This window comes from Schistocerca gregaria, chromosome 4, assembly GCF_023897955.1.
Source record: "Schistocerca gregaria isolate iqSchGreg1 chromosome 4, iqSchGreg1.2, whole genome shotgun sequence".
In the NCBI taxonomy this organism is placed as follows: domain Eukaryota; kingdom Metazoa; phylum Arthropoda; class Insecta; order Orthoptera; family Acrididae; genus Schistocerca; species Schistocerca gregaria.
Window position 1 is genome coordinate 771,609,412 of NC_064923.1, and position 21,450 is coordinate 771,630,861.

The 21,450-nt window shown below is 38.4% G+C and overlaps 1 protein-coding gene across 3 annotated transcripts in view; it reads left to right on the forward strand.

Moving 5' to 3' along the window:
- Positions 1-4,894, forward strand: part of LOC126267327 (uncharacterized) — an 87,934-nt gene extending 83,040 nt beyond the window's left edge. For all 3 annotated transcript variants that reach the window (XM_049972433.1, XM_049972431.1, XM_049972430.1), the window contains exon 3: positions 3,758-4,894. In XM_049972433.1, coding sequence (XP_049828390.1) covers positions 3,758-4,185 — 428 coding nt within the window. In that variant the 3' untranslated portion in view covers positions 4,186-4,894. The remainder of the gene's footprint in view (positions 1-3,757) is intronic.
- The last annotated feature ends 16,556 nt before the right edge of the window (positions 4,895-21,450 follow it).

Here is a 21,450-nt window from a genome sequence, read left to right on the forward strand (position 1 = left end):
GTTGGATTCTTGATTTTACTGGCTATCATAAATTGTACAATGAAAGAGATTATTAGTTTGAAGATGATGATCTTCATGTTCAAGTAGTGAAAGATTCAAAGAGCCATAAAAGGTGTCTTGAACTGAAATCTTTATTACATTTAAATGACGATAAAATTGTCAATCAAGATAAAAGTGTCAAATCTTTCAAAATAAAACCACTATCAGAGGCTAATTACAAGAGGCTCTGGTACAAAAGTTGTTCAGAAAAATCTAGCATTTGATTTAATGATTGTGAGATACTATGGACATCACCCTATACAGCAGTTTATCAGACTCGAGCCCATACCCTTTGAGTATAACTGTGGGCCTTAAGTTGTACTGAAGGCTACTGTTACAGATTTTTACTATATTGTGGGAAGGACCAGAAGGATAACAGTGAGGATCAACTACTGGGTTCCAAAGTATTTTTGAAAGTATTGCCAATTATTTATGAGCCAAACAATTACAAAGTATTTTTTGACAGTAACTTTACTAGTCATGACCCGCTCATCCAACTGAAGAACTAGGATTCCATGCAAGCTGAACTGTAAGAAAAAACAGAACAAGGAAGTGTCCAGTATCACCAGATAATATAATGATAAATAAAGGAAGGTGTATTTTGAGTTAGAGATTTGCTAGTGTGAGGGACATTTTGGTCACAAAATGAAATGATAACAAGTGTGTTTATCTAACAACTGATTTTCACGTTGTGCTCCTTACCACCAAAGTCCTATGTTGGTATTCATCCCAGAAAGAAAGGTAAGTGTTCCAAAACAATACACATTGAACACATATGAGAATTTCACGGGAGGTGTCAATCACAATTGGCTACTGGAGAAACTTATAATTGCAGTTTGTGGTAAGCAGTAGTACTGGTGCTTTTTTACGAGGGTGGTAGATGTGACTGTTGTAAATGCAGACCTGGTTTTCAAGAGTTGCAATAAAGGACTTTCTCTTTCAATGAAAAAATTCAAAATAGAGACTGCCAGAACATATCTGAAAAAGGTCTTGAAATGTGGTCAGCTAAGGGAATACTAACAAAACTCATCTGATCTACCAGGAATAATGTACAAGACATACAGTATGACTAGAAACTACATGTCATCCAGAAGGGTGAGAAACACTGGGAATGACAGTTTGAGAACTGTAAAGAAAAGTCTAGAACATGTTGTGTGAAGTGTTATGTCCTGCTCTATATGGTAACATTCCCAAACATCACATTACATCTTAAATAAATTTTAGTTTTGGAAAGTTTCTGGATCAAAAATTTTGTATTTTGTTGGTGAATAGATTCATAGCATTTTCCCATAAGTTTAATAAACGCAACAGATACAATTCACAGAGACTTTATTCATCAATAATATATTCTTCCTTACTATTTAGAACAGTCTGCCAGTGCTGGGGTAATTTTTCAATTCTCCTTCTGTAGAAATCATGTGGTTTTTAGGTAAAGAGATTGTCAAGCTATGCTTGGCTGGCACATTTTCATCCAGAAACAAAGTTCCTTGAAGGTGGTTCAATAAAGAGCAGAAATGGTGACAGTTTGAGGGTGCAAGATCCAGGGAATAAGGTGGGAACTGAAAGACTTCCCAACCCAACTCCTGTATGGTGTTTGTCAGTCTAGCTCAATGAGGGTGGACATTATTATGGAGAAACATCACTTCATGCATTCTTCCTGATTGTTGATTGTGGACTGCATATTCAAGAAGTCTCAGTTGTTGGCAATAAATGTCAGTGATGATCGTTACACCTTGGGGAAGCAATCAGAAGCACACCACACCATTGCTGTTCCACCAAATGCATAAGATTATTTTTTGAAGATGCACACAGTTCTTTGTACAGGAAGTTTCTGCTTTGTTTGGGCTCAACCATTCCATTCTTTTCCTTGTGTTAGAATAAAGACACCATTTCTAGTATCCAGTAATGATACAGGATAGAATGATCAGGGTTGTTCATGAGCCAATTGATGATTAGCAAGTGGAGATGTACATGTGGCCATCAGATGATTTTTGTAATTTTAGTTTAGATAATGTGATATGCATGCACCAATTTTTAAACCTTCCCATTGCATGGTGGTGGAATAATCACATTTTCACCCTCGAGTACAGTGATGTGGATAATTGTGAATTAATGCTTTTAAATGATCTTCATAAAACCTCAAAGGTCTTCCTGAATGTGGAGAGTCTCTAATGTAAAATGCTCCTCCTTACTGAAACTCCACAGGAAGAAATCATAGGGCTTCAAGTCCTGGTGAACATGGAGGCCAGCTGAGAAGTGCTAAATTGCTGGCTGTTTCATGACCAGTCCAGCTGACTGTTAGAGTTTCATTCATGTATTCACACACTTAGTGACTTTGGTGAGAGAGCCCCAGCTCATTGAAAAACAAAGTTGTCCTCACTCAGTCTCAGAAGCAAGCAGTTTTGTTATGTAGCAAAATACTGCTGATGGTTAAACTTGTTTCTATCAAAGAAGAAGGGGCTATAAACAAGAGCGAGATATTCCACAAAACAACCTGATTTTGGCTGAATCTTGTACATGTTCAGTTTGCACCTTTGCATTCGGTAGGCCCCAAATTTGAACACTCACTAAGGTGCAAAGTCACTTCATCACTGACCATGATGATGAGTGGTATGAAGTTGTTACCATTGTCAGATAGCATTCTGAAGCTTGTCATAAAATGCCACGCATTTATGTTGTTTTCATGTAGCAGAACCTGTAACAGTTATAGCTTGTATGGCTTCATAACCAACCAATATCTCAAAACAGGCAGTTCTAACTCCTGACTGGTAGCGCAATATGGAAAGTCTCTACATTATAATCATAGAACTACACCTCACAAACTTGAGAACACAAAATGATTTCTGTTGTGGAGTAGTCATTTTGTAACATGACAGTGACCAAGCAAACTGAAGACAACTGACATCTAGATAGAATGAATAAAACTAGATAATGCATTTGTTCCTCAAATAACCAAGCTGTGGCATAGCAATCAATAGTTTCCACGACATAATATTCTGTAATATGTATATTCTTTTTGAAACACCCTTTATGTATTAGTGAGCTGATGTTTCCAGTTATATCTGGGTGTGAGTTAGGCAGTTGAGTGACGGATCCAGTTCAGATTTTATTAGCATCCTTGATACTGAATCTTGCTCAAGTGATCCCACATGCAGCTTCAGTTCTATCTTTGCCTCACATTGCCTTTCTTCCTCTTTATTGACAGTAGGTGCCTGATAACTTGTTTTCGTGGTTTAGGAAACAATTGATGACAGAGCATGAGGCATGTTTTTCTACAGATGTAGCTTCATCAGGCAAGAGAAATATTACCAGTGAACATAATGAACAACTTAAGGCTCTGGCTACTGATATTTGGTTCCCATCTGTGAAATAATTATGGTTATTGTTTATAGTGAAATAATTGTTGTTATTGTCTCTCTCTCTCTCTCTCTCTCTCTCTCTCTCTCTCTCTGTCTCTCTCTCTAGTAAGCAGAACTGTGCATATGTCTCATGTAATCATCTTCAGTAAAAATTGTGTTACTCAATGTACAGATTGTGTATTTGATATTCTACAGCCATCTGTACCCGAGTTCCCACAGTTGATTCCCTTATGCAGTATATCTACTTTAAACTGTAGCAATTATGTAATAATTTTGACATGCTTTCAAAATTACTTGCAGTTATAAGTATTGTTTTCAGTATGTTGGTAACACGTTTTTGCATTTTTTTTTTATTTCAGGGATTACACCAATTATAACAAATGAAATAGGATTTGTAAATGAAAGGATTACATTCTCTTCTGGAACTGAAAAGCCACGAGCAGCTCTAGTAACACCTGTACTGTGGCAAAAGGTTCCACCAGGAACATCAAGATTTCCCCAAGAAGAAGCAAAAATTGTAGTTGAGACCCTGCTACAAAAATCACTTCAAAATGAATGTGAAGAATTATATGACAGCTACGCAAGCAGTTCAGATGAAGGAAATACTAACATGGAGTTATTGGTGCCTTTAAAGCATTCAAAACGATGCTATAAACAGAAAGTAATACTAACTACTGAATACACCAATGGTAGACTTGAAGACTCTCTTATAGCTTTTCCTAATGATCGCCCCAACTCACTTCGACCATGGCCAAAACATAAAATTACAAGGTATACAGCTGTCTAATTTTGAGCAGTTCTGCAAACAGTAGAAATTTACTGGTTTCTGTACTGATTATGTGTAACAATTTTATTGGTACAATACATAAGAATTCACAATATAACACCAGCTTCTGCTTTTGGTGATGTACAGGAATTAAATTTCTAGCTGTGGGAAGTATACAGCAACACATTTCACAAGCTAAGTTTCACTTACTAGTGTTCCAGTTCTATTGATAATTTTTATAGCTCACGTTAATAAGTAGCTTCTGTATCATTCTACAGATTTGGGTGTGAAGTTTTAATTTGTCACAACCCCACCCCCACAAAACTCACAAAAAAATCAAATGATGTTTTGAGTGGAAGCCGTTTTCTATACAAGTGGCTTATTAATTTTTTGTAAATGGTTTTTATGTTTTGAAAGAAATAAGTAAATTAACTTTTTCAAAATGACGTAGTGAAACTGGCAATGAACCCTAAGTGACCACACCATTTTTTGTAACACAACCGGGCTTGTGACTTATTTTGTACACATGTAAGGAACAGCTATTTTTGTGTCAAGAATGGAAACATGTATGAGTAGAATCATAGTTTAATTACACAATGATAAAATAAGCTTATATTAAACAGGCTAAATCACTGTATCATTAAATAATAATAAAATAAACTTCCATAAAATCACTCTGATGTCACACACTTGTGTAACCCCATAGTAATGTAACACTCAAAGCATTAAACAGCACAACAGCATCAAAACGCAGCCAACTGCTTATTCGATTTCTAATTATAGACAAATGTCCCACTGTGGGACTGTACTGCTAGCTCAGAATATGGATCATTTTCTTGCACAGATTATGAACTTTTTCTCACCAACCTCATTGTTTTTTTATATTTCTGAAGCTTACATCTGGAGGAATTGATCTACATTCTCTGACTGGGTTTTGACTACCTCTCATTTTGCCCTGAAATGAGAAATGTCCCGTCCACTATCCTTCACACCCCTCCCACAGTGCTATTCCACCCTCCATGAAACCTACACAATATACTTGTCCATCCTTACACATCCCCTGCTCCCAACCCCTTATCTCATGGATCATTCCCCTGTAGCAGACCTAGATACAAGACCTGTCCCATACATCCTCCCACCATCACCTACTCCAGTCCAGTCACAAACATCACCCGTCCAATCAAAGACAGGGCTGCTAACTGTGTAATCAGTCATCTGATCTACAAGCTAAGCTGCAACCACTGTTCTGCATTCTATGTGGGCACGACAACCAACAAGCAGTCTGTGTGCATGAAAGGCCACTTACAAACTGTGGCCAAGAAACAAGTGGACTACCCTGTTGATGAGCACGCTGCCAAACATGACGTCCTTCATTTCAATGAATGCTCGACAACTTGTGCCATATGGATCCTTCCCACTAACCCCAGCTTTTCTGAATTTTGCAGGTGGGAACTTTCCCTGCAATATATCCTACATTCACCCCTACCCTACTATCCCTCCCCGCCCCAGCCTCCTCCTTACCCCCACCAAATTGCTGATATCCTTATGCACTGGTGCTGCTGCTTGCAGTGTGGCTGCAGTTGCCTGAGACTGCATTGGTGAAGGCCTTACAGGCCAAAAGCTTTATTTGTGACAATGTTTTTGTTGTGCCTATTTGCTACTCAGCATCATGGAAAATCAAAATACTGTATGATATACTAAAATTTGAGTGGAAAATATTTTTATGTAAAAAAATTCTGCAACAACAATCTTCAAGTTTATTTAGTCCAAACCAACCACAATGACCTGATTTTAGATTTTCAGCTTCATGAATCAGATAGCTGCTCTTAATTTAGTTTTTATTTACTAGTTAGATCTACATCTACATCTACACCTACATGGATGCTCTGCAAAACACATTCAAGTGCCTGGCAGAGGGTTCATAACACCACCTTCACAACTCTCTGTTATTCCAATCTTGTATAACATGCCAAAGGAATGAACACCTATATCTTTCCGTACAAGCTCTGATTTCCCTTGTTTTATCGTGATGATCATTTCTGCATATGTAGGACAGTGATAGCAAAATATTTTCACAATCAGAGGAGAAAGTTGACAATTGGAATTTCATGAAAAGATTCCATCACAACAAAAATGCCTTCCCTTTAATGACGTCCAGCCCAAATCCTGTATCATTTCAGTGACACTCTCTCCCATATTTCATGATAATACAAAACTTGCTGCCCTTCTTTGAACTTTTTTGATGTTCTCCAACAGGCCTATCTGGTAAGGATCTCACACTGCACAGCAGTATTCTGAATGAGGACAGCAAGCATAGTGTAGGCAGTCTCCTTAGTAGATCAGTTACATTTTCTAAGTGTACTGCCAATAAAACACAGTCTATGGTTAGCCTTCCCTGCAAATTTTCTAAGTGCTCCTTCCAATTCAGTTGTTCATAATTATAATTCCTAAGTATTTAGTCGAATATATGGCCTTTATATTTGACTGATTTATCGTTAACCAAAGTTTAACGGATTCCTTTTAGCACTCATGTGCATGACCTCACACTTTTCGTTATTTAGGGTTAACAGCCAATTTTTGAACCATTCAGACATCTTTTCTAAATCATTTTGCAATTCGTTTTGATCTTCTGGTGACTTTATTAGTTGATAAATGACAGTGCCATCTACAAAAATCCTAAGATGGCTGTTCAGAATGTCTCCCAAATCATTTATATACACTCCTGGAAATTGAAATAAAAACACCGTGAATTCATTGTCCCAGGAAGGGGAAACTTTATTGACACATTTCTGGGGTCAGATACATCACATGATCACACTGACAGAACCACAGGCACATAGACACAGGCAACAGAGCATGCACAATCTCGGCACCAGTACAGTGTATATCCACGTTTCGCAGCAATGCAGGCTGCTATTCTCCCATGGAGATGATCGTAGAGATGCTGGATGTAGTCCTGTCGAACGGCTTGCCATGTCATTTCCAACTGGCGCCTCAGTTGGACCAGCATTCGTGCTGGACGTGCAGACCGCATGAGACGACACTTCATCCAGTCCCAAACATGCTCAATGGGGGACAGATCCGGAGATCTTTCTGGCCAGGGTAGTTGACTTACACCTTCTAGAGCACGTTGGGTGGCACGGGACACATGCAGAGCTGCATTGTCCTGTTGGAACAGCAAGTTCCCTTGCCGGTCTAGGAATGGTAGAACGATGGCTTCGATGACGGTTTGGATGTACCGTGCACTATTCAGTGTCCCCTCGACGATCACCAGAGGTGTACGGCCAGTGTAGGAGATTGCTCCCCACACCATGATGCTGGGTGTTGGCCCTCTGTGCCTCGGTCGTATGCAGTCCTGATTGTGGCGCTCACCTGCACGGCGCCAAACACGCATACGACCATCATTGGCACCAAGGCAGAAGCGACTCTCATCGCTGAAGACGACACGTCTCCATTCGTCCCTCCATTCACACCTGTTGCGACACCACTGGAGGCGGGCTGCACGATGTTGGGGCGTGAGCGGAAGACGGCCTAACAGTGTGCGGGACCATAGCCCAGCTTCATGGAGACGGTTGCGAATGGTCCTCACCGATACCCCAGGAGCAACAGTGTCCCTAATTTGCTGGGAAGTGGCGGTGCGGTCCCCTACGACACTGCGTAGGATCCTACGGTCTTGGCGTGCATCCGTGCGTCGCTGCTGTCCGGTCCCAGGTCAACGGGCACGTGCACCTTCCGCCGACCACTGGTGACAACATCGATGCACTGTGGAGACCTCACGCCCCACGTGTTGAGCAATTCGGCGGTACATCCACCCGGCCTCCCGCATGCCCACTATACGCCCTCGCTCAAAGTCCGTCAACTGCACATACGGTTCACGTCCATGCTGTCGCGGCATGCTACCAGTGTTAAAGACTGCGATGGAGCTCCGTATGCCACGGCAAACTGGCTGACACTGACGGCGGCGGTGCACAAATGCTGCGCAGCTAGCGCCATTCGACAGCCAACACCATGGTTCCTGGTGTGTCCCGTGTGGCGTGCGTGTGATCATTGGTTGTACAGCCCTCTCGCAGTGTCTGGAGCAAGTATGGTGGGTCTGACACACCGGTGTCAATATGTTCTTTTTTCCATTTCCAGGAGTGTAGATAAGGAACAGCAAAGGGCTTATAACACTACCTTGGGGAAGACCAGGAATCACTTCTGTCAGTTACTATGAACAGTGATCTTTCTGACAGGAAATCACAAGTCCAGTCACATATCTGAGATAATATTCCATAAGCACACAATTTCACTAAGAGCCACTTGTGTGGTACAATGTCAAAAGCCTTCTGGAACTCCAGAAATATGGAATTGTTATGAAATCCCTTGTCAATAGCACTCAACACTTCATGTGAATAAAGAGCTAGTTGTGTTTCACAAGAATGATGTTTTCTGAACCCATATTGACTGCGTGTCAATACACTATTTTCTTTGAGGTAATTCATAATGTTTGAAAATAATATATGTTCCTGAATCCTGCTGCATACCAAAGTTAATGATATGGGCCTGTAATTAAGTGGATTACTCCTACTACCTTTCTTGAATATTGGTGTGACCTGTGCAACTTTCCAGTCTTTGGGCACAGATCTTTTGTCGAGTGAATGTTTGTATATGATTGTCGAGAAAGGAGCTAGTGCATACTCTGAAAGGAACCTCATTGGTATACAGTCTGGACCAGAAGACTTGCTTTTGTTAAGTGATTTAAGTTGCTTCACTTCTTTGAGGATATTTACTTCTACATTACTCATGTTGGCAGCTGTTCTTGATTCGAATTCTGTGATATTTACTTCACTTTCTTTTGTGAATGCATTTCGGAAGGCTGTGTTTACTAACTCTGCTTGGCAGCACTGTCTTTGATAGTATCTCTATTGCTATCATGCAGAGAAGGCATTGATTGTTTTGTACCACTACCATACTTCACGTAAGACCAAAATCTCTTTGGATTCTCTGCCAGGTTTTGAGGCAAAGTTTCATTGTGGAAACTGTTATAAGCATCTCGAATTGAAGTCCACACTAAATTTTGAGCTTCTGTAAGAGACCAACAATCTTGGGGATTTTGCATCTGTTTGAATTTGGCATGTTTTTTTCGTTGTTTCTGCAACAGTGTTCTGACCCATTTTGTGTACCAAGGAGGATGATCTCCATCATTTGTTAATTTATTTGGTATCTCTCAATTGTTGGTGATACTATTTCTCTGAATTCAGGCTACATCTGGTCTACAGTTATATCATTAATTTGGAAGAACTGGGGATTGTCTCTCAGGAAGGTGTCAACTGAATTTTTATCTGTTTTTTGAATAGGTATATTTTTCATTTATTTTTGGAGGATTTGGGGGTTACAATATTCAATCTCACTACAAGAACCCTGTGTTCACTAATCCCTGTATCTGTTTTGATACTCATTATTAACTCAGGATTATTGTTGCTAAGAGGCCAAGTGAGTGGTATAGTATACCATTTTCAAGAAGGAAAGATGTGGAGAAAGAAATTCAGAAAATGGAACTGTGGGGAGTAGTTGAGAGAATAGGAATACTTATGTTGCGCCAATGAAATGAACACCGACATTGATATACATTCATCTTTGGACTCTAAGCATTATCTTTGGCTGTTCTGCCATGTTCAGTTCAGTTCTTTGTGATCCTTGTATGTGTTAAGGTTAATAAATGAACTATTGCTAAATGGGTGTGATTATTGGTGCAACCAACCTGGTAATCCTCCTCACTTACAATAGTCCTCAATAGTCCTTTGGTTGTGGGAAGTAGGAGAAATGATGGTATGAGGATTGGTTTGGACTCTAGACCTCTTAATAAGTTTCTCACCAGAGAAAATGACCATTCTGAGAACACGGACGAGGTGTTACACAAATTTGATTATGTAAAATTCATGAGTAACTTAGACTTGACCTTTGGATTTCACCAGATTCCACTTGAAATTAATTCTAGAAAATATACTGCATCTTTGTATGGTGGTGTTTTCAATACTGTGTGAACATTCTATCACTGCAAGAGAGGAAAGAATGTGTCAGGGAGATGAAAAAAGCAGGGGGATAGGAGAAAGCAGAGACATGATGGTAAAGGCACATTTTCTAAGCTTGAAGTAGGACATCTTGTGTTGGTGAAAGTCAAAGGGAAATCTAAAGTGTTGACATCTGAGATAATGAAATTCTTCAGTATTTATGTATTATCATTTGAAATGCTTGAAAATCTGCATCCTAATGCATGTAGACTTATGTGTCCTAAACCTAAGACGTTGTTTGGATTACACAATATCATTGAACTGAAAGCCTGTAGACATGATCTATAAGTGTCTAATTTTTTTTTCTTTCTCCTTTGTCAGGAATGTAGTATGTAAGATGATGTGATTTTTAAAAGTTCTCTCTTGTCTATTGACTGAGTTTAAGTCTATACCACACTATATTTGCAGATTCATTCAGCTATATAATTCTGTTATGTAATAGTTGTGTGCAGTAGATTTTCATACATATATGCCATGTGATTGAATGTGTAGATACTTTTAAAATTTAGAAATGTGACAATGCCATTAAATATCTAGTAATAGATTTCTTAGTTTAGAATGCTATTAGTGTTAAATTTTATTGTTATTCTTGTGTACTCTGCAGGAACTCTTTTGGGTAAATTCACAGGTGTTCTGATAATTTCAGTGAAGACTCATTTTATTCATGTTTGCCATAAATACTAGGAATAGTGTCTTGAAATTTCATATGTGCACGCCAAACACATGTGTACGTTAAACACTGAATACCTATGTCAGTGCATTGTGGACTATGATCCATACCTCATTTTCTAGGAATCTGTTGGATGCTGTGTCAGTGCAGTTCAACCTGTCTTGCTTATGTACATAATTAGAAATCTGATAATTGCAAGTTAAGATATATATATATTACCTTACTAGTTCATTTCTTCATTGTATTTAGCTCTGTTTATTAATGTACCATATGTGTGAACATTTTTAATCCATTCTGACATAAACCCTGAATACTTATTTTTTAAATATAGATATGCAAAACATATGCCGTGTGATGTGCATACTTAGTACATAAAACAATGTTTCAGGATTTTTTGTGAAAGCTAGACAGGCAGCTGACTATCCACTGGAGGGTGTTGTAAATGATGGGCAGGTGGTGGGCATTATGGAATGAATAGGATAATTTTTAGATAAAGGACATTTATTGTTGAAAGCATGTTGAAAAGGGGTCACATAGGCCTAGGGATATGTGGGTGAGCCAGAGCATAGAGTTTGGCGAAACATAGTTTGCGAAGCTAATGAAAGTTGGCGTCTGCCCATCAGGCCAGTCTGAGTGGCATGCCAGCTGTGAAAAACTAAGTCCCATGTGCCACAGCACTGGGAGAAGTGGGAGATGTTCACTGCTACAGGTCGCACATCCAAGAGAGCAAGAAGACGAGAGCGGGCCCTGCAACAGGGGGCCTGGTATATTCGACACACCACGTGGCTTCCTTCACCCTGATTGGTCGGGATTGAGAAAACAATGCTGGTGGCATGAATTTTCCAGAGCGTCACCTGCTAAGTGATGCCTGGGGTGGCAATACCTCATCAGCACGTGAGGGAGGCATGTGGCCAAGGTGCCCTTTCTCGGTGCTGACTTGCTGTTGCTAAATCGTGGGACAAAAGAATTTACAGAAAGCTAACACTCTCGGCCGTGGCTTGGCTGCAATGGGAAAATGAAGTTACTGTTTGAAAGCTCATATAATAAAGTAAAATCCCCTAATGCTGGGTCATCCTTTACAATGAGATGAGAAATCTAGGGAGGAAACTGAAAGATGTGGGTGGATCCATTCCCACAATCCTGTATGGTCACACCCTTGTTGGCCCAGTCTACTTTCAAGAGATCATAGATTTTGGGTAATGTTCTCAAACATCTGTCAGCTGCATCAGTCTTGTGACTGAAGTTTGTATATTGTTAGCTAAGAAATTACCCTATAACCAAAATTCTTGTATTTATATAAATTTCAAGGAACTATTTGCTTAAAAAAGAAGTCAGTGCTACGGACAGTGTTATTCCACAAAAATATAGTTTTTTTTTTTTTTTTTTTTTTTTTTTTTTTTTTTTTTTTTTTTTTTTTTTTTTTTTCCCAAGCAGGGGGATTAACTTCCCAACACATTACATAACTTTATATCTTGTTTGACTTGGGTGTAATGCTGTGGAATGTTGATGTTCTATGACTGATTATATGTTATGTTCAACACATATATTTTAAAACCTAAAAAGTTCAGGCGTATTTTCTGTGAACTATGTTCTACATAATTAACAGAATCTGATAAAATTAGTAGTCACACATTTCGATGAATTTTTTTTATCTCCATAAATTGTGAATAGATTGTGAAACAAGATGATTTCACACACTGATTTTGGTCCTCCTGCTACTCAATTATGTCATTATTCTGATTTATTAATTTATCTGATTGCCTGTATTTATCCTGAGCACTGCATTATTGTATCTCATTGGAAATGGAGTTGGATGCAAACTCATGCCTAACTCTTTTTGGGTACAAATAGTTATCAACACTGTGTGTGTGTACTCAAGGAAAGTATGCAACTATTGATTGAGGCTAGATGCTTCCTCTAATTATTCTTTACATATAATTGAAGTTATTGATATATGCTCATGAACTTATTGATTTTGTTGTGTCAAAACATTTCTACTGGTGCATACCAGGTGTGGTTTGGATTCATGGATTGGTCCCCACAACGTAAGCATAGGCCCTAATTTTTTTTTTTTCATTATTTTCTCTTTTCATGAGTCAATATATCCTTACATAATCTGGTTTATGTGGCTGATTGATTTTCTGCTATACTCCTCCTTGTGAGTGAGTATATTCTTCTGGTCAGTACCAGTTGTTGTGAGTTTTTCAAGTTGGCTCACTCGTACACATAGGCTCTGAATTTTCTTCTCTTTTGATGATTTTGAAGGTGTGTCTTTATAGATGTAAACTTGCAATTTGTAATTCTAGTGCTTTACATTGCCTCTGCACTTATTTCTATAGTTTAGTGTTGTAATCAGTAATTTGGCAGATGCTATGTATTTTCTTCTATACCTTTTGCAGTTTTTTGTAAGCTAACCTATAATTATGTTCGGAGGGAAGTGATGATCATACTACCTACAATTTTCTTGTAATTTTGGACTCTAACTTTGACTATCTGTGTTCTACCTTTTGGCATCATTTTGTACACTATTTGGCAAACCTTATAGTAGGACACAAAATATTGTAAATATATTGTTTCCATATTACATGAGGGGGATGTTGTAACAGAAGATCCCCCTCTAGCACTACTTTTCCCCTACAGTAGTCGTTCGCACCAGTATTATTTTTCAAATTTTGGATATGTCAGTATTATCTCAGTTGATTTTCTGAAAACTATCATATAGTTGTAGACACAGTATGTTATATTTCAAGCTAAAATTTGTTAATAGGAATTATTTTATAAAATATTTTAGTTTTGGTGTTATAATAAGAAAGTACAAGCTCTGAATGTACAGGTAAAATTATTTTTTTAGGAACATTTGAAATTGCAAATTATTTGTACACTTAAAATTTCTGTTATAAATTACACAATCCTGTACTGTTTACTGTTTTTATTTCTGGATTCATATATGAAATAATAATCGAAATTAATATTGTAACAAAAACTAGTAGGAATTCAGTTTTAAGAAAAATTGTAAATTCTTTGGAATATTGTTATTTCCACAGAGCGTGTTAGTCGTAAGCTCACCTCTGATGTGATCAGACTTATTTTTGTATAATAGGTGTGATCATTGTAATTTCAGCTTTGTTAATGTGAAAAATCAAAATACTGTATGATGTACTAAAATGTGTGCACAACAGTGGAAAATATATGTAAGTAAAAAATATTCTGCAACAACAATCTTCAAACTTCTTTAGTTCAGACCAACTGTGAGAACATGATGTTAGATTTTCAGCTTCAAGAATCAAACCCCTAGACAAGAATAACTGGAACTGTCTCAACATGACAAACTAAGCAAACTTGAAAGTTTATTGTAATCTTTGCTCCTCTCAAATTTTCATAAAAGACTTTGCTTATTAATTACTTGGACTGGAAATAGTTTAATGTGGACAGTAGATGGAAGAAAGAATGGTGGAGGAGGGGGGGGGGGGGGGGGGGATATTACAAGATGTTCCTCATATTTATTCCTCACAATAATATTTATTTATTTACATTTCCTCTGCGTGGAGCCATCGTAATGATGGCTTTTGCAAATGTCAGACTTAATACTATGGTTATATTTATGCTTATAAAATATACTAAATTCTGTAACTGTTGCTTCTTATGTCTATTTTTTACATTTATCACATTACAACTGATATGCTAATGCCTCATGTTCCAATCAATATCTTAAAATTCATTGAAAGAATATAAACATTTTTCTATTAGAAAAGATTTTAAGTTTGTTTTAAAAACATTTCCCGTGTACGTTCTTAGAGAGTTTGGTAGCTTGTTATACCAAATCAAACCACTGATATATGGACTTCTGTCAGTCATTTTTAACGTTGTTCTGTTACGGAAATTGTTACACTTTGTTCTAGTGTTGTGATTGTGTACACCACTGCCATTGATAGCTTCTGTTGGTTGAATGATAAAAAATACAACTATTTTAAAGATGTACAGAGAATATATTGTCAGATATTTGTGCTGCACAAACACTTCACGACATGAATCTCTATGTCCCATCCCATGTATAAGTCTCATTGCTTTCTTCTGTAGTAGTAATATTCTTTTTAAATGCCTGGTTTTTACTGTGATTTTCCAGTTTTCCAATGTAATAAATGTCTTACTGACAACATTAAATGAATGAGTGCCATTTGCAACAGTATTAAATTGAAAGCATGTTATGTTGTACATAATGAGTAAATTAATGTAGTGTTCATTACTTATGAATAAAATTAAATGTGTTTTTTGGGACATGTTTCACACTAATTAAGTTTTCGTTAGTTAAATAAAAGATTTCAATCAAAATATTAACACAATATAGTAAGATAAATGTTAAAGCAATGGCTTTTCGATAATAGCCCACCAAAAGTGTAGTAATGAATGGCACTGAAAATTCCTCAGATATTCAAAATATTCATTCATCATTATTTACCAGTACACTTGAGAAAAGAAATATATATAGCTAAAAATAAATGTCTTCACAAATGAGATAGAAATACTAAATAGTGGAAGTCCCTTCAAATGGGTAGATGTATATACAGGTACATGGTTTACAAGCATGTAGTGTACAGTAGACCTGTCTTGTGGTCACATGTATAAATGATAAAGACTTCCTCAAAGCTCAGTTCTGAGACTTTTGTATTCACATAAAGTAGAATATGTGCTCAGAGAGTAATTCTCAGACCTTAAAGGTTTCTTCTGGTACAGACCAGCAAAACCAGTCAGTAAACATTGAAAAAGAGAATTTGCTCAGAGAGCACTTCTGAAACTTTTTGTTTGGTGGCACTAGCCAGTAAGATTGCTCATGCAACAATATCTGAGACCTGATATGGTGATATTGAATGGTGAAAACCAATATAAATTCATAATGATTTTCATTAACATATTCATTTCATGAGCATCAATTTAATAACAGTTTCTCAGCATTTCAATCTGAGAGGAGCTACTTTGTCATCCTAGTGCAGAAGTGCTCAACACTTAATTTTGCAAAAGAATAATTCATGATTATGGTATGTGCCACAGTTCAAAGCATAGATGAGAAGTTTGTATCACAGTAGGTAAATTATGTAGTGTTTAATCAATACACTGCATTACTTATCAAAACTTTTACCAGGTAAATATATAAGTGTGATTCACAATTGGTGTTTTCAAAAAGAAAAGGTAGCATTGACAGTAGAAGAGAACCCTGATAGGTTCAAAGACAGCACAAGGAGCTGTAGTACAGAAAACTCCACCAAGCACATAATTTATGAAGAAATGTACATCCCTCTGAGGTTTACAATTGTGACACCAAGACAACTTATTTGCATATACTTTAGCACGTATAGCGTTAAAGACAAATACCTGAATGAAATTTCATCTAAAATCATACATAATTCCTGGATTAGCATTTAAATTTCTGTTTACTAATGAATTTTGGTGGTTCAATGTGTGGGTTCCTGTAGTCATGTCCTACTTCATGAACCACAGGAAACGTATGAGTGGCCAAGTAAGTGGTCCCGACAGTCGGGATACCAGTTATTTTGGAATAAGGCAGGGCATCTCGGACATATTCTGAGTCGTGGTCACTTTTGTGATACGGCTAAGACTACCAAATCCACCGGTTAGTCCCTCAACTGTTAGGGGTAAAAGTCAATGGGACTCGGGGCAAATAAGGCTAACGATCTGCTTACCTGGTACTTTAAATATGATGCTGGCAACGATCAGAGCAAAATGCCTCGGACCTTTGGAGGTGACGGAGTGCCACCTCTAACTGACAAACCAGGGACTCCTAAGATACGACTTGGCAAAAAAATGGTAATGAGATGGGGAGCTATTAATATCAATGGGGGCTACTCTGGAAAGAAGGCAGAGCTGGCAGAGGCTGCAAGTAAGATGGGACTGGACGTTTTAGCTGTTAGTGGCATTTGGGTAAGGGGTGAGAAAGAAGAGGAAGTAGGAGAATACAAGGTCTACCTGTCAGGAGTCAAAGCAGGAATAGCTCAATGGGGTGTAGGGCTTTACATCAGGAAAGAAATGGAACCCAGCATAGTTGCCATAAGGTATGTAAACAATCAATTGATGTGGATAGATTTGACAGTGTGTAGCAAGAAAATTAGGATTGTGTCAATGTATTCGCATTGTGAAGGGGCAGATCAAGACAAGATGGATAGTTTTTATGAGGCACTCAGTGACGTAGTTGTTAAAGGACAAGGACAGTGTTGTGCTCATGGGTGATTTTAATGCCAGGATTGGAAATCAAACAGAAGGGTATGAAAAGGTTATGGGTAAATTTGGAGAGGATATGGAGGCCAACAGGAAAGGGAAACAACTCTTGGATTTCTGTGCCAGTATGGGCTTAGTAATCACAAACTCCTTTTTTAAACATAAGAACATTCACCAGTATACTTGGGAAGGCAGGGGAACCAGATCTGTCATTTACTATATAATAACAGATCAGGAATTCAGGAAGGCTGTGAGGAACACATGTGTATTCAGGGGATTCTTTGATGACACTGATCATTATTTAATCTGCAGTGAAATTGGGATTGTGAGGCCGAATGTGCAGGAGGTCAAGTCCATATGTAGGAGGACAAGAGTGGAGAAACTTCAGGATAAGGAAATCAGGCACGAGTACATAACAGAAAGGTTCCAGTTAGTTGAATGTAGTCAATTACAGTCATTGGAAAAGGAATGGACAGGGTACAGGGACACAATACTAGAAGTGGCTAAAGAATGTCTTGGAACAGTAGTGTGTAAAAGTAGGATGAAGCAAACAGCTTGGTGGAATGACACAGTCCAGGCAGCCTGTAAAAGGAAAAAGAAGGCATATCAAAAATGGCTACATACTAGAACTCAGGTAGAAAGAGAAAGTTATGTTGAAGAAAGAAACAAGGCAAACAGATAATTGCAGCATCCAAGAAGAAATCTTGGGAAGACTTTGGAAACAGGTTGGAGACTATGGGTCAAGCTACTGGAAAACCATTCTGGAGTGTAATTAGCAGTCTTCGAAAGGGAGGCAAGAAGGAAATGACAAGTATTTTGGACAGGTCAGGAAAACTGTGCCGGCCACGGTGGTCTCGCGGTTCTAGGCGCTCAGTCCAGAACCGCACGACAGCTATGGTTGCAGGTTCGAATCCTGCCTTGGGCATGGATGTTTGTGATGTCCTTAGGTTAGTTAGGTTTAAGTAGTTCTAAGTTCTACGGGACTGATGACCACAGATGTTAAGTCCCATAGTGCTCAGAGCCATTTGAACTATTTTTTGAAAACTGCTGGTGAATCCTGTGGATACCTTGGGCAGATGGAGGGAATATTTTGAAGAGTTGCTCAATGTAAGTGAAAATGCAATCGGTAATGTTTCTGATTTAAAGATTGAATAGGATAGGAATGATGATGGAAATAGGATCACATTTGAGGAAGTGGAGAAAATGGTCAATAGATTGCAGTGCAATAAAGCAGCTAGGGTGGAGGAAATTAAGTCAGAACTCATCAAATACAGTGGAATGGCAGGTCTTAAATTGGCTACACAGGATAATTGAAATGGCCTGGGAGTTGGGACAGGTTCCATGAGAATGGACAAAAGCAGTAATCATACCAATCTTTAAACATGGAAACAGAAAAGATTGTAACAACTACAGAGGTATCTCTTTAATCAGCGTTGTGGGTAAAATCTTCTCAGGTATTGCTGAAAGGAAAGTGCGAGTATTAGTTGAGGACCAATTGGATGAAAATCAGTGTGGGTTTAGGCCTCTTAGAGGTTGTCAGGACCAGATCTTTAGCTTACGGCAAATAATGGAGAAGTGTTATGAGTGGAACAGGGAATTATATCTATGCTTTATAGATCTAGAAAAGGCATATGACCAGGTTCCTAGGAGGAAGTTATTATCTGCTGTACGAGATTATGGAATAGGAGGCAAATTTTTGCAAGCAATAAAAGGTCTTTACATGGATAGTCAAGCAGCAGTTAGAGTTGATGGTAAATTGAGTTCATGGTTGAGAGTAGTTTCAGGGGTAAGACAAGGCTGAACCTGTCTCCACTGTGGTTCATATTATTTATGGATCATATGTTGAAAACAATAGACTGGCTGGGTGAGATTAAGATATGTGAACACAAAATACCTGTAAGCAGTCTTGCATAAGCGGATGATTTAGTTGTGATGGCAGATTCGACTGAAAGTTTGCAAAGTAATATTTCAGAGCTACATCAGAAATGTAAGGACTATGGTATGAAGATTAGCATCTCCAAAACGAAAGTAATGTCAGTGGGAAAGAAATATAAACCGGTTGAGTGCCAAATAGGAGGAACAAAGTTAGAACAGGTGGATGGTTTCAAGTACTTAGGATGCATATTCTCACATGATGGCAACATAGTGAAAGAACTGGAAGCGAGGTGTAGCAAAGCTAATGCAGTGAGCGCTCAGCTACGATATACTCTCTTCTGCAAGAAGGAAGTCAGTAGCAAACTAAGCTATCTGTGCACTGTTCAATCTTTTGACCAACTTTGTTGTATGGGAGCGAAAGCTGGGCGGATTCAGGTTACTTTATCGACAATGTTGAGGTTACGGATATGAAAGTAGCTAGGATGATTGCAGGTACTAGTCGATGGGAACAATGGCAGGAGGGTGTCCACAATGAGGAAATCAAAGAGAAACTGGGAATGAACACTATAGATGTAGCGGTCAGGATGAACAGGCTTAGATGGTGGGGTCATGTTACACGCATGGGAGAAGCAAGGTTACCCGAGACTCGTGGGTTCAGCAGTAGAGGGTAGGAGGAGTTGAGGCAGACCAAGGAGAAAGTACCTGCATTTGGTTAAGAATGATTTTGAAGTAATAGGTTTAACATCAAAAGAGGCACCAATGTTAGCACTGAATAGGGGATCATGGAGGAATTTTATAAGGGGGCTATGCTCCAGACTGAATGCTGAAAGGCATAATCAGTCTTAAATGATGATGATGCTGATGATGAATGAATTTGTTTGTGTGTCTATTGACCTGCCAGCGCTTTTGTTTGGTAAGTCACATCATCTTTGTTTTTATATATATTTTTCCCACGTGGAAACTCTCAATTGTACTTGTAATTTGGACACAAGTGGAACACCACATGCATGGACCGGATCCAGTGCAATTTGTAGTAATGACAGCATTGTACACAACCTGACAGTAACTGATGTAGCGTGCTTGTGGATAGCTAAACACGTGTTCAAATGGAGATCACTTTGTCTTGAAACACTCGATTTGAAGAGACACAATTCGAAATATTGTTCAGTTCACATTTCATTGTTGGATGGGCATAATCCAGTGACGCAAATCCTGAGTCCATTGTTCACTCTAATGGCATAGTTGTCAACCATTGAAAACTAATGAGGTTAGCACACGGTTTTGGTTGAGAATGTGAATCACTATGCGTAAATGACGAATACGCCATTGGCGAAGAAATGACAAAACTCGGTGATCAGAGTTGTGGTTCCACATTTTCAAACAAGGCATTGTTTGACGTGGTCATTGTGTAGTGTATATAACCTGTTGCATAAGCACCAGTGTGGCAGATGCGAAACATGAATGAACTGCAAGGTCACCACTATGGGAACGGGATCGGTAATCAGGATATAGAAATCTTAATTCCCATATATGTTGTAGCTCGAATGTATTTACACTTGACACTGCATCTGTACAGAATGAAGTGTAACAAAGAACTGACTAAACTAAAGTTAACATTAAGGCTCGACAGAGCTGTTGGTGTTCACAGATATTGGGTTTCATGGTCGATAGGAGCTACTGACGCCACAACCTTCTTCCGAAGATCCACAAACCCAATCACCCTGGCCATCCCATAATTGCTCAATGTAAAGAACCAACTAAATGTGTAGCTATCTTAGTTGATCAGCATCAGTGACCTACAGTACAAAGATTTTCCTCCCATATTAAAGACACCAACCATTTCCTTGATTGTCTGAAATCTGTACTCATTCCTCTCCCATCACACACCTTGCTTGTCACCACTGATGTCACCTCTGTCCATATCAATACCATCATGTACTTGATCTGTTGACTGCTGAGCAGTATGTTAAAATCAATGCCTATCTGATTCCAAATCTATGATGTTCATTCTGGTCACCTTAATCAACTTTTTACTTAGTGGCAACTACATGCAAACAGCCATGGTTACCAGGATGACTTCTTCGGATCCCAAACTTTTCATGAGGCTTTCAAGGGATCCATAGGTCTTCAGAAGCTGGTTTGATTTATATAAAGTGATGACATATTTGCCATATGAAGTTGTGTTGAAGCTGAAGTCTCCCAATTAAATTTCACTTTGTCCTATTCAAATCCAAAGGCATTTTTCTTGATGGCCTGTTGAAGGTCAACTACACATTTGTTTAAATCAAGCCTACTAACAAACAACAGTGCTTACATTTTAACAGTTGCTTTCCTTTCCACATCAAACATTCCCTCCCATACAGCCTTGGATTTCAAGGTGAACATGTAAGTTCAGATGCAGATTCTGTAAATCAGTACACCATCATTCTCATCCCAGCCTTCACTAATCAGGGTAACCCCAAC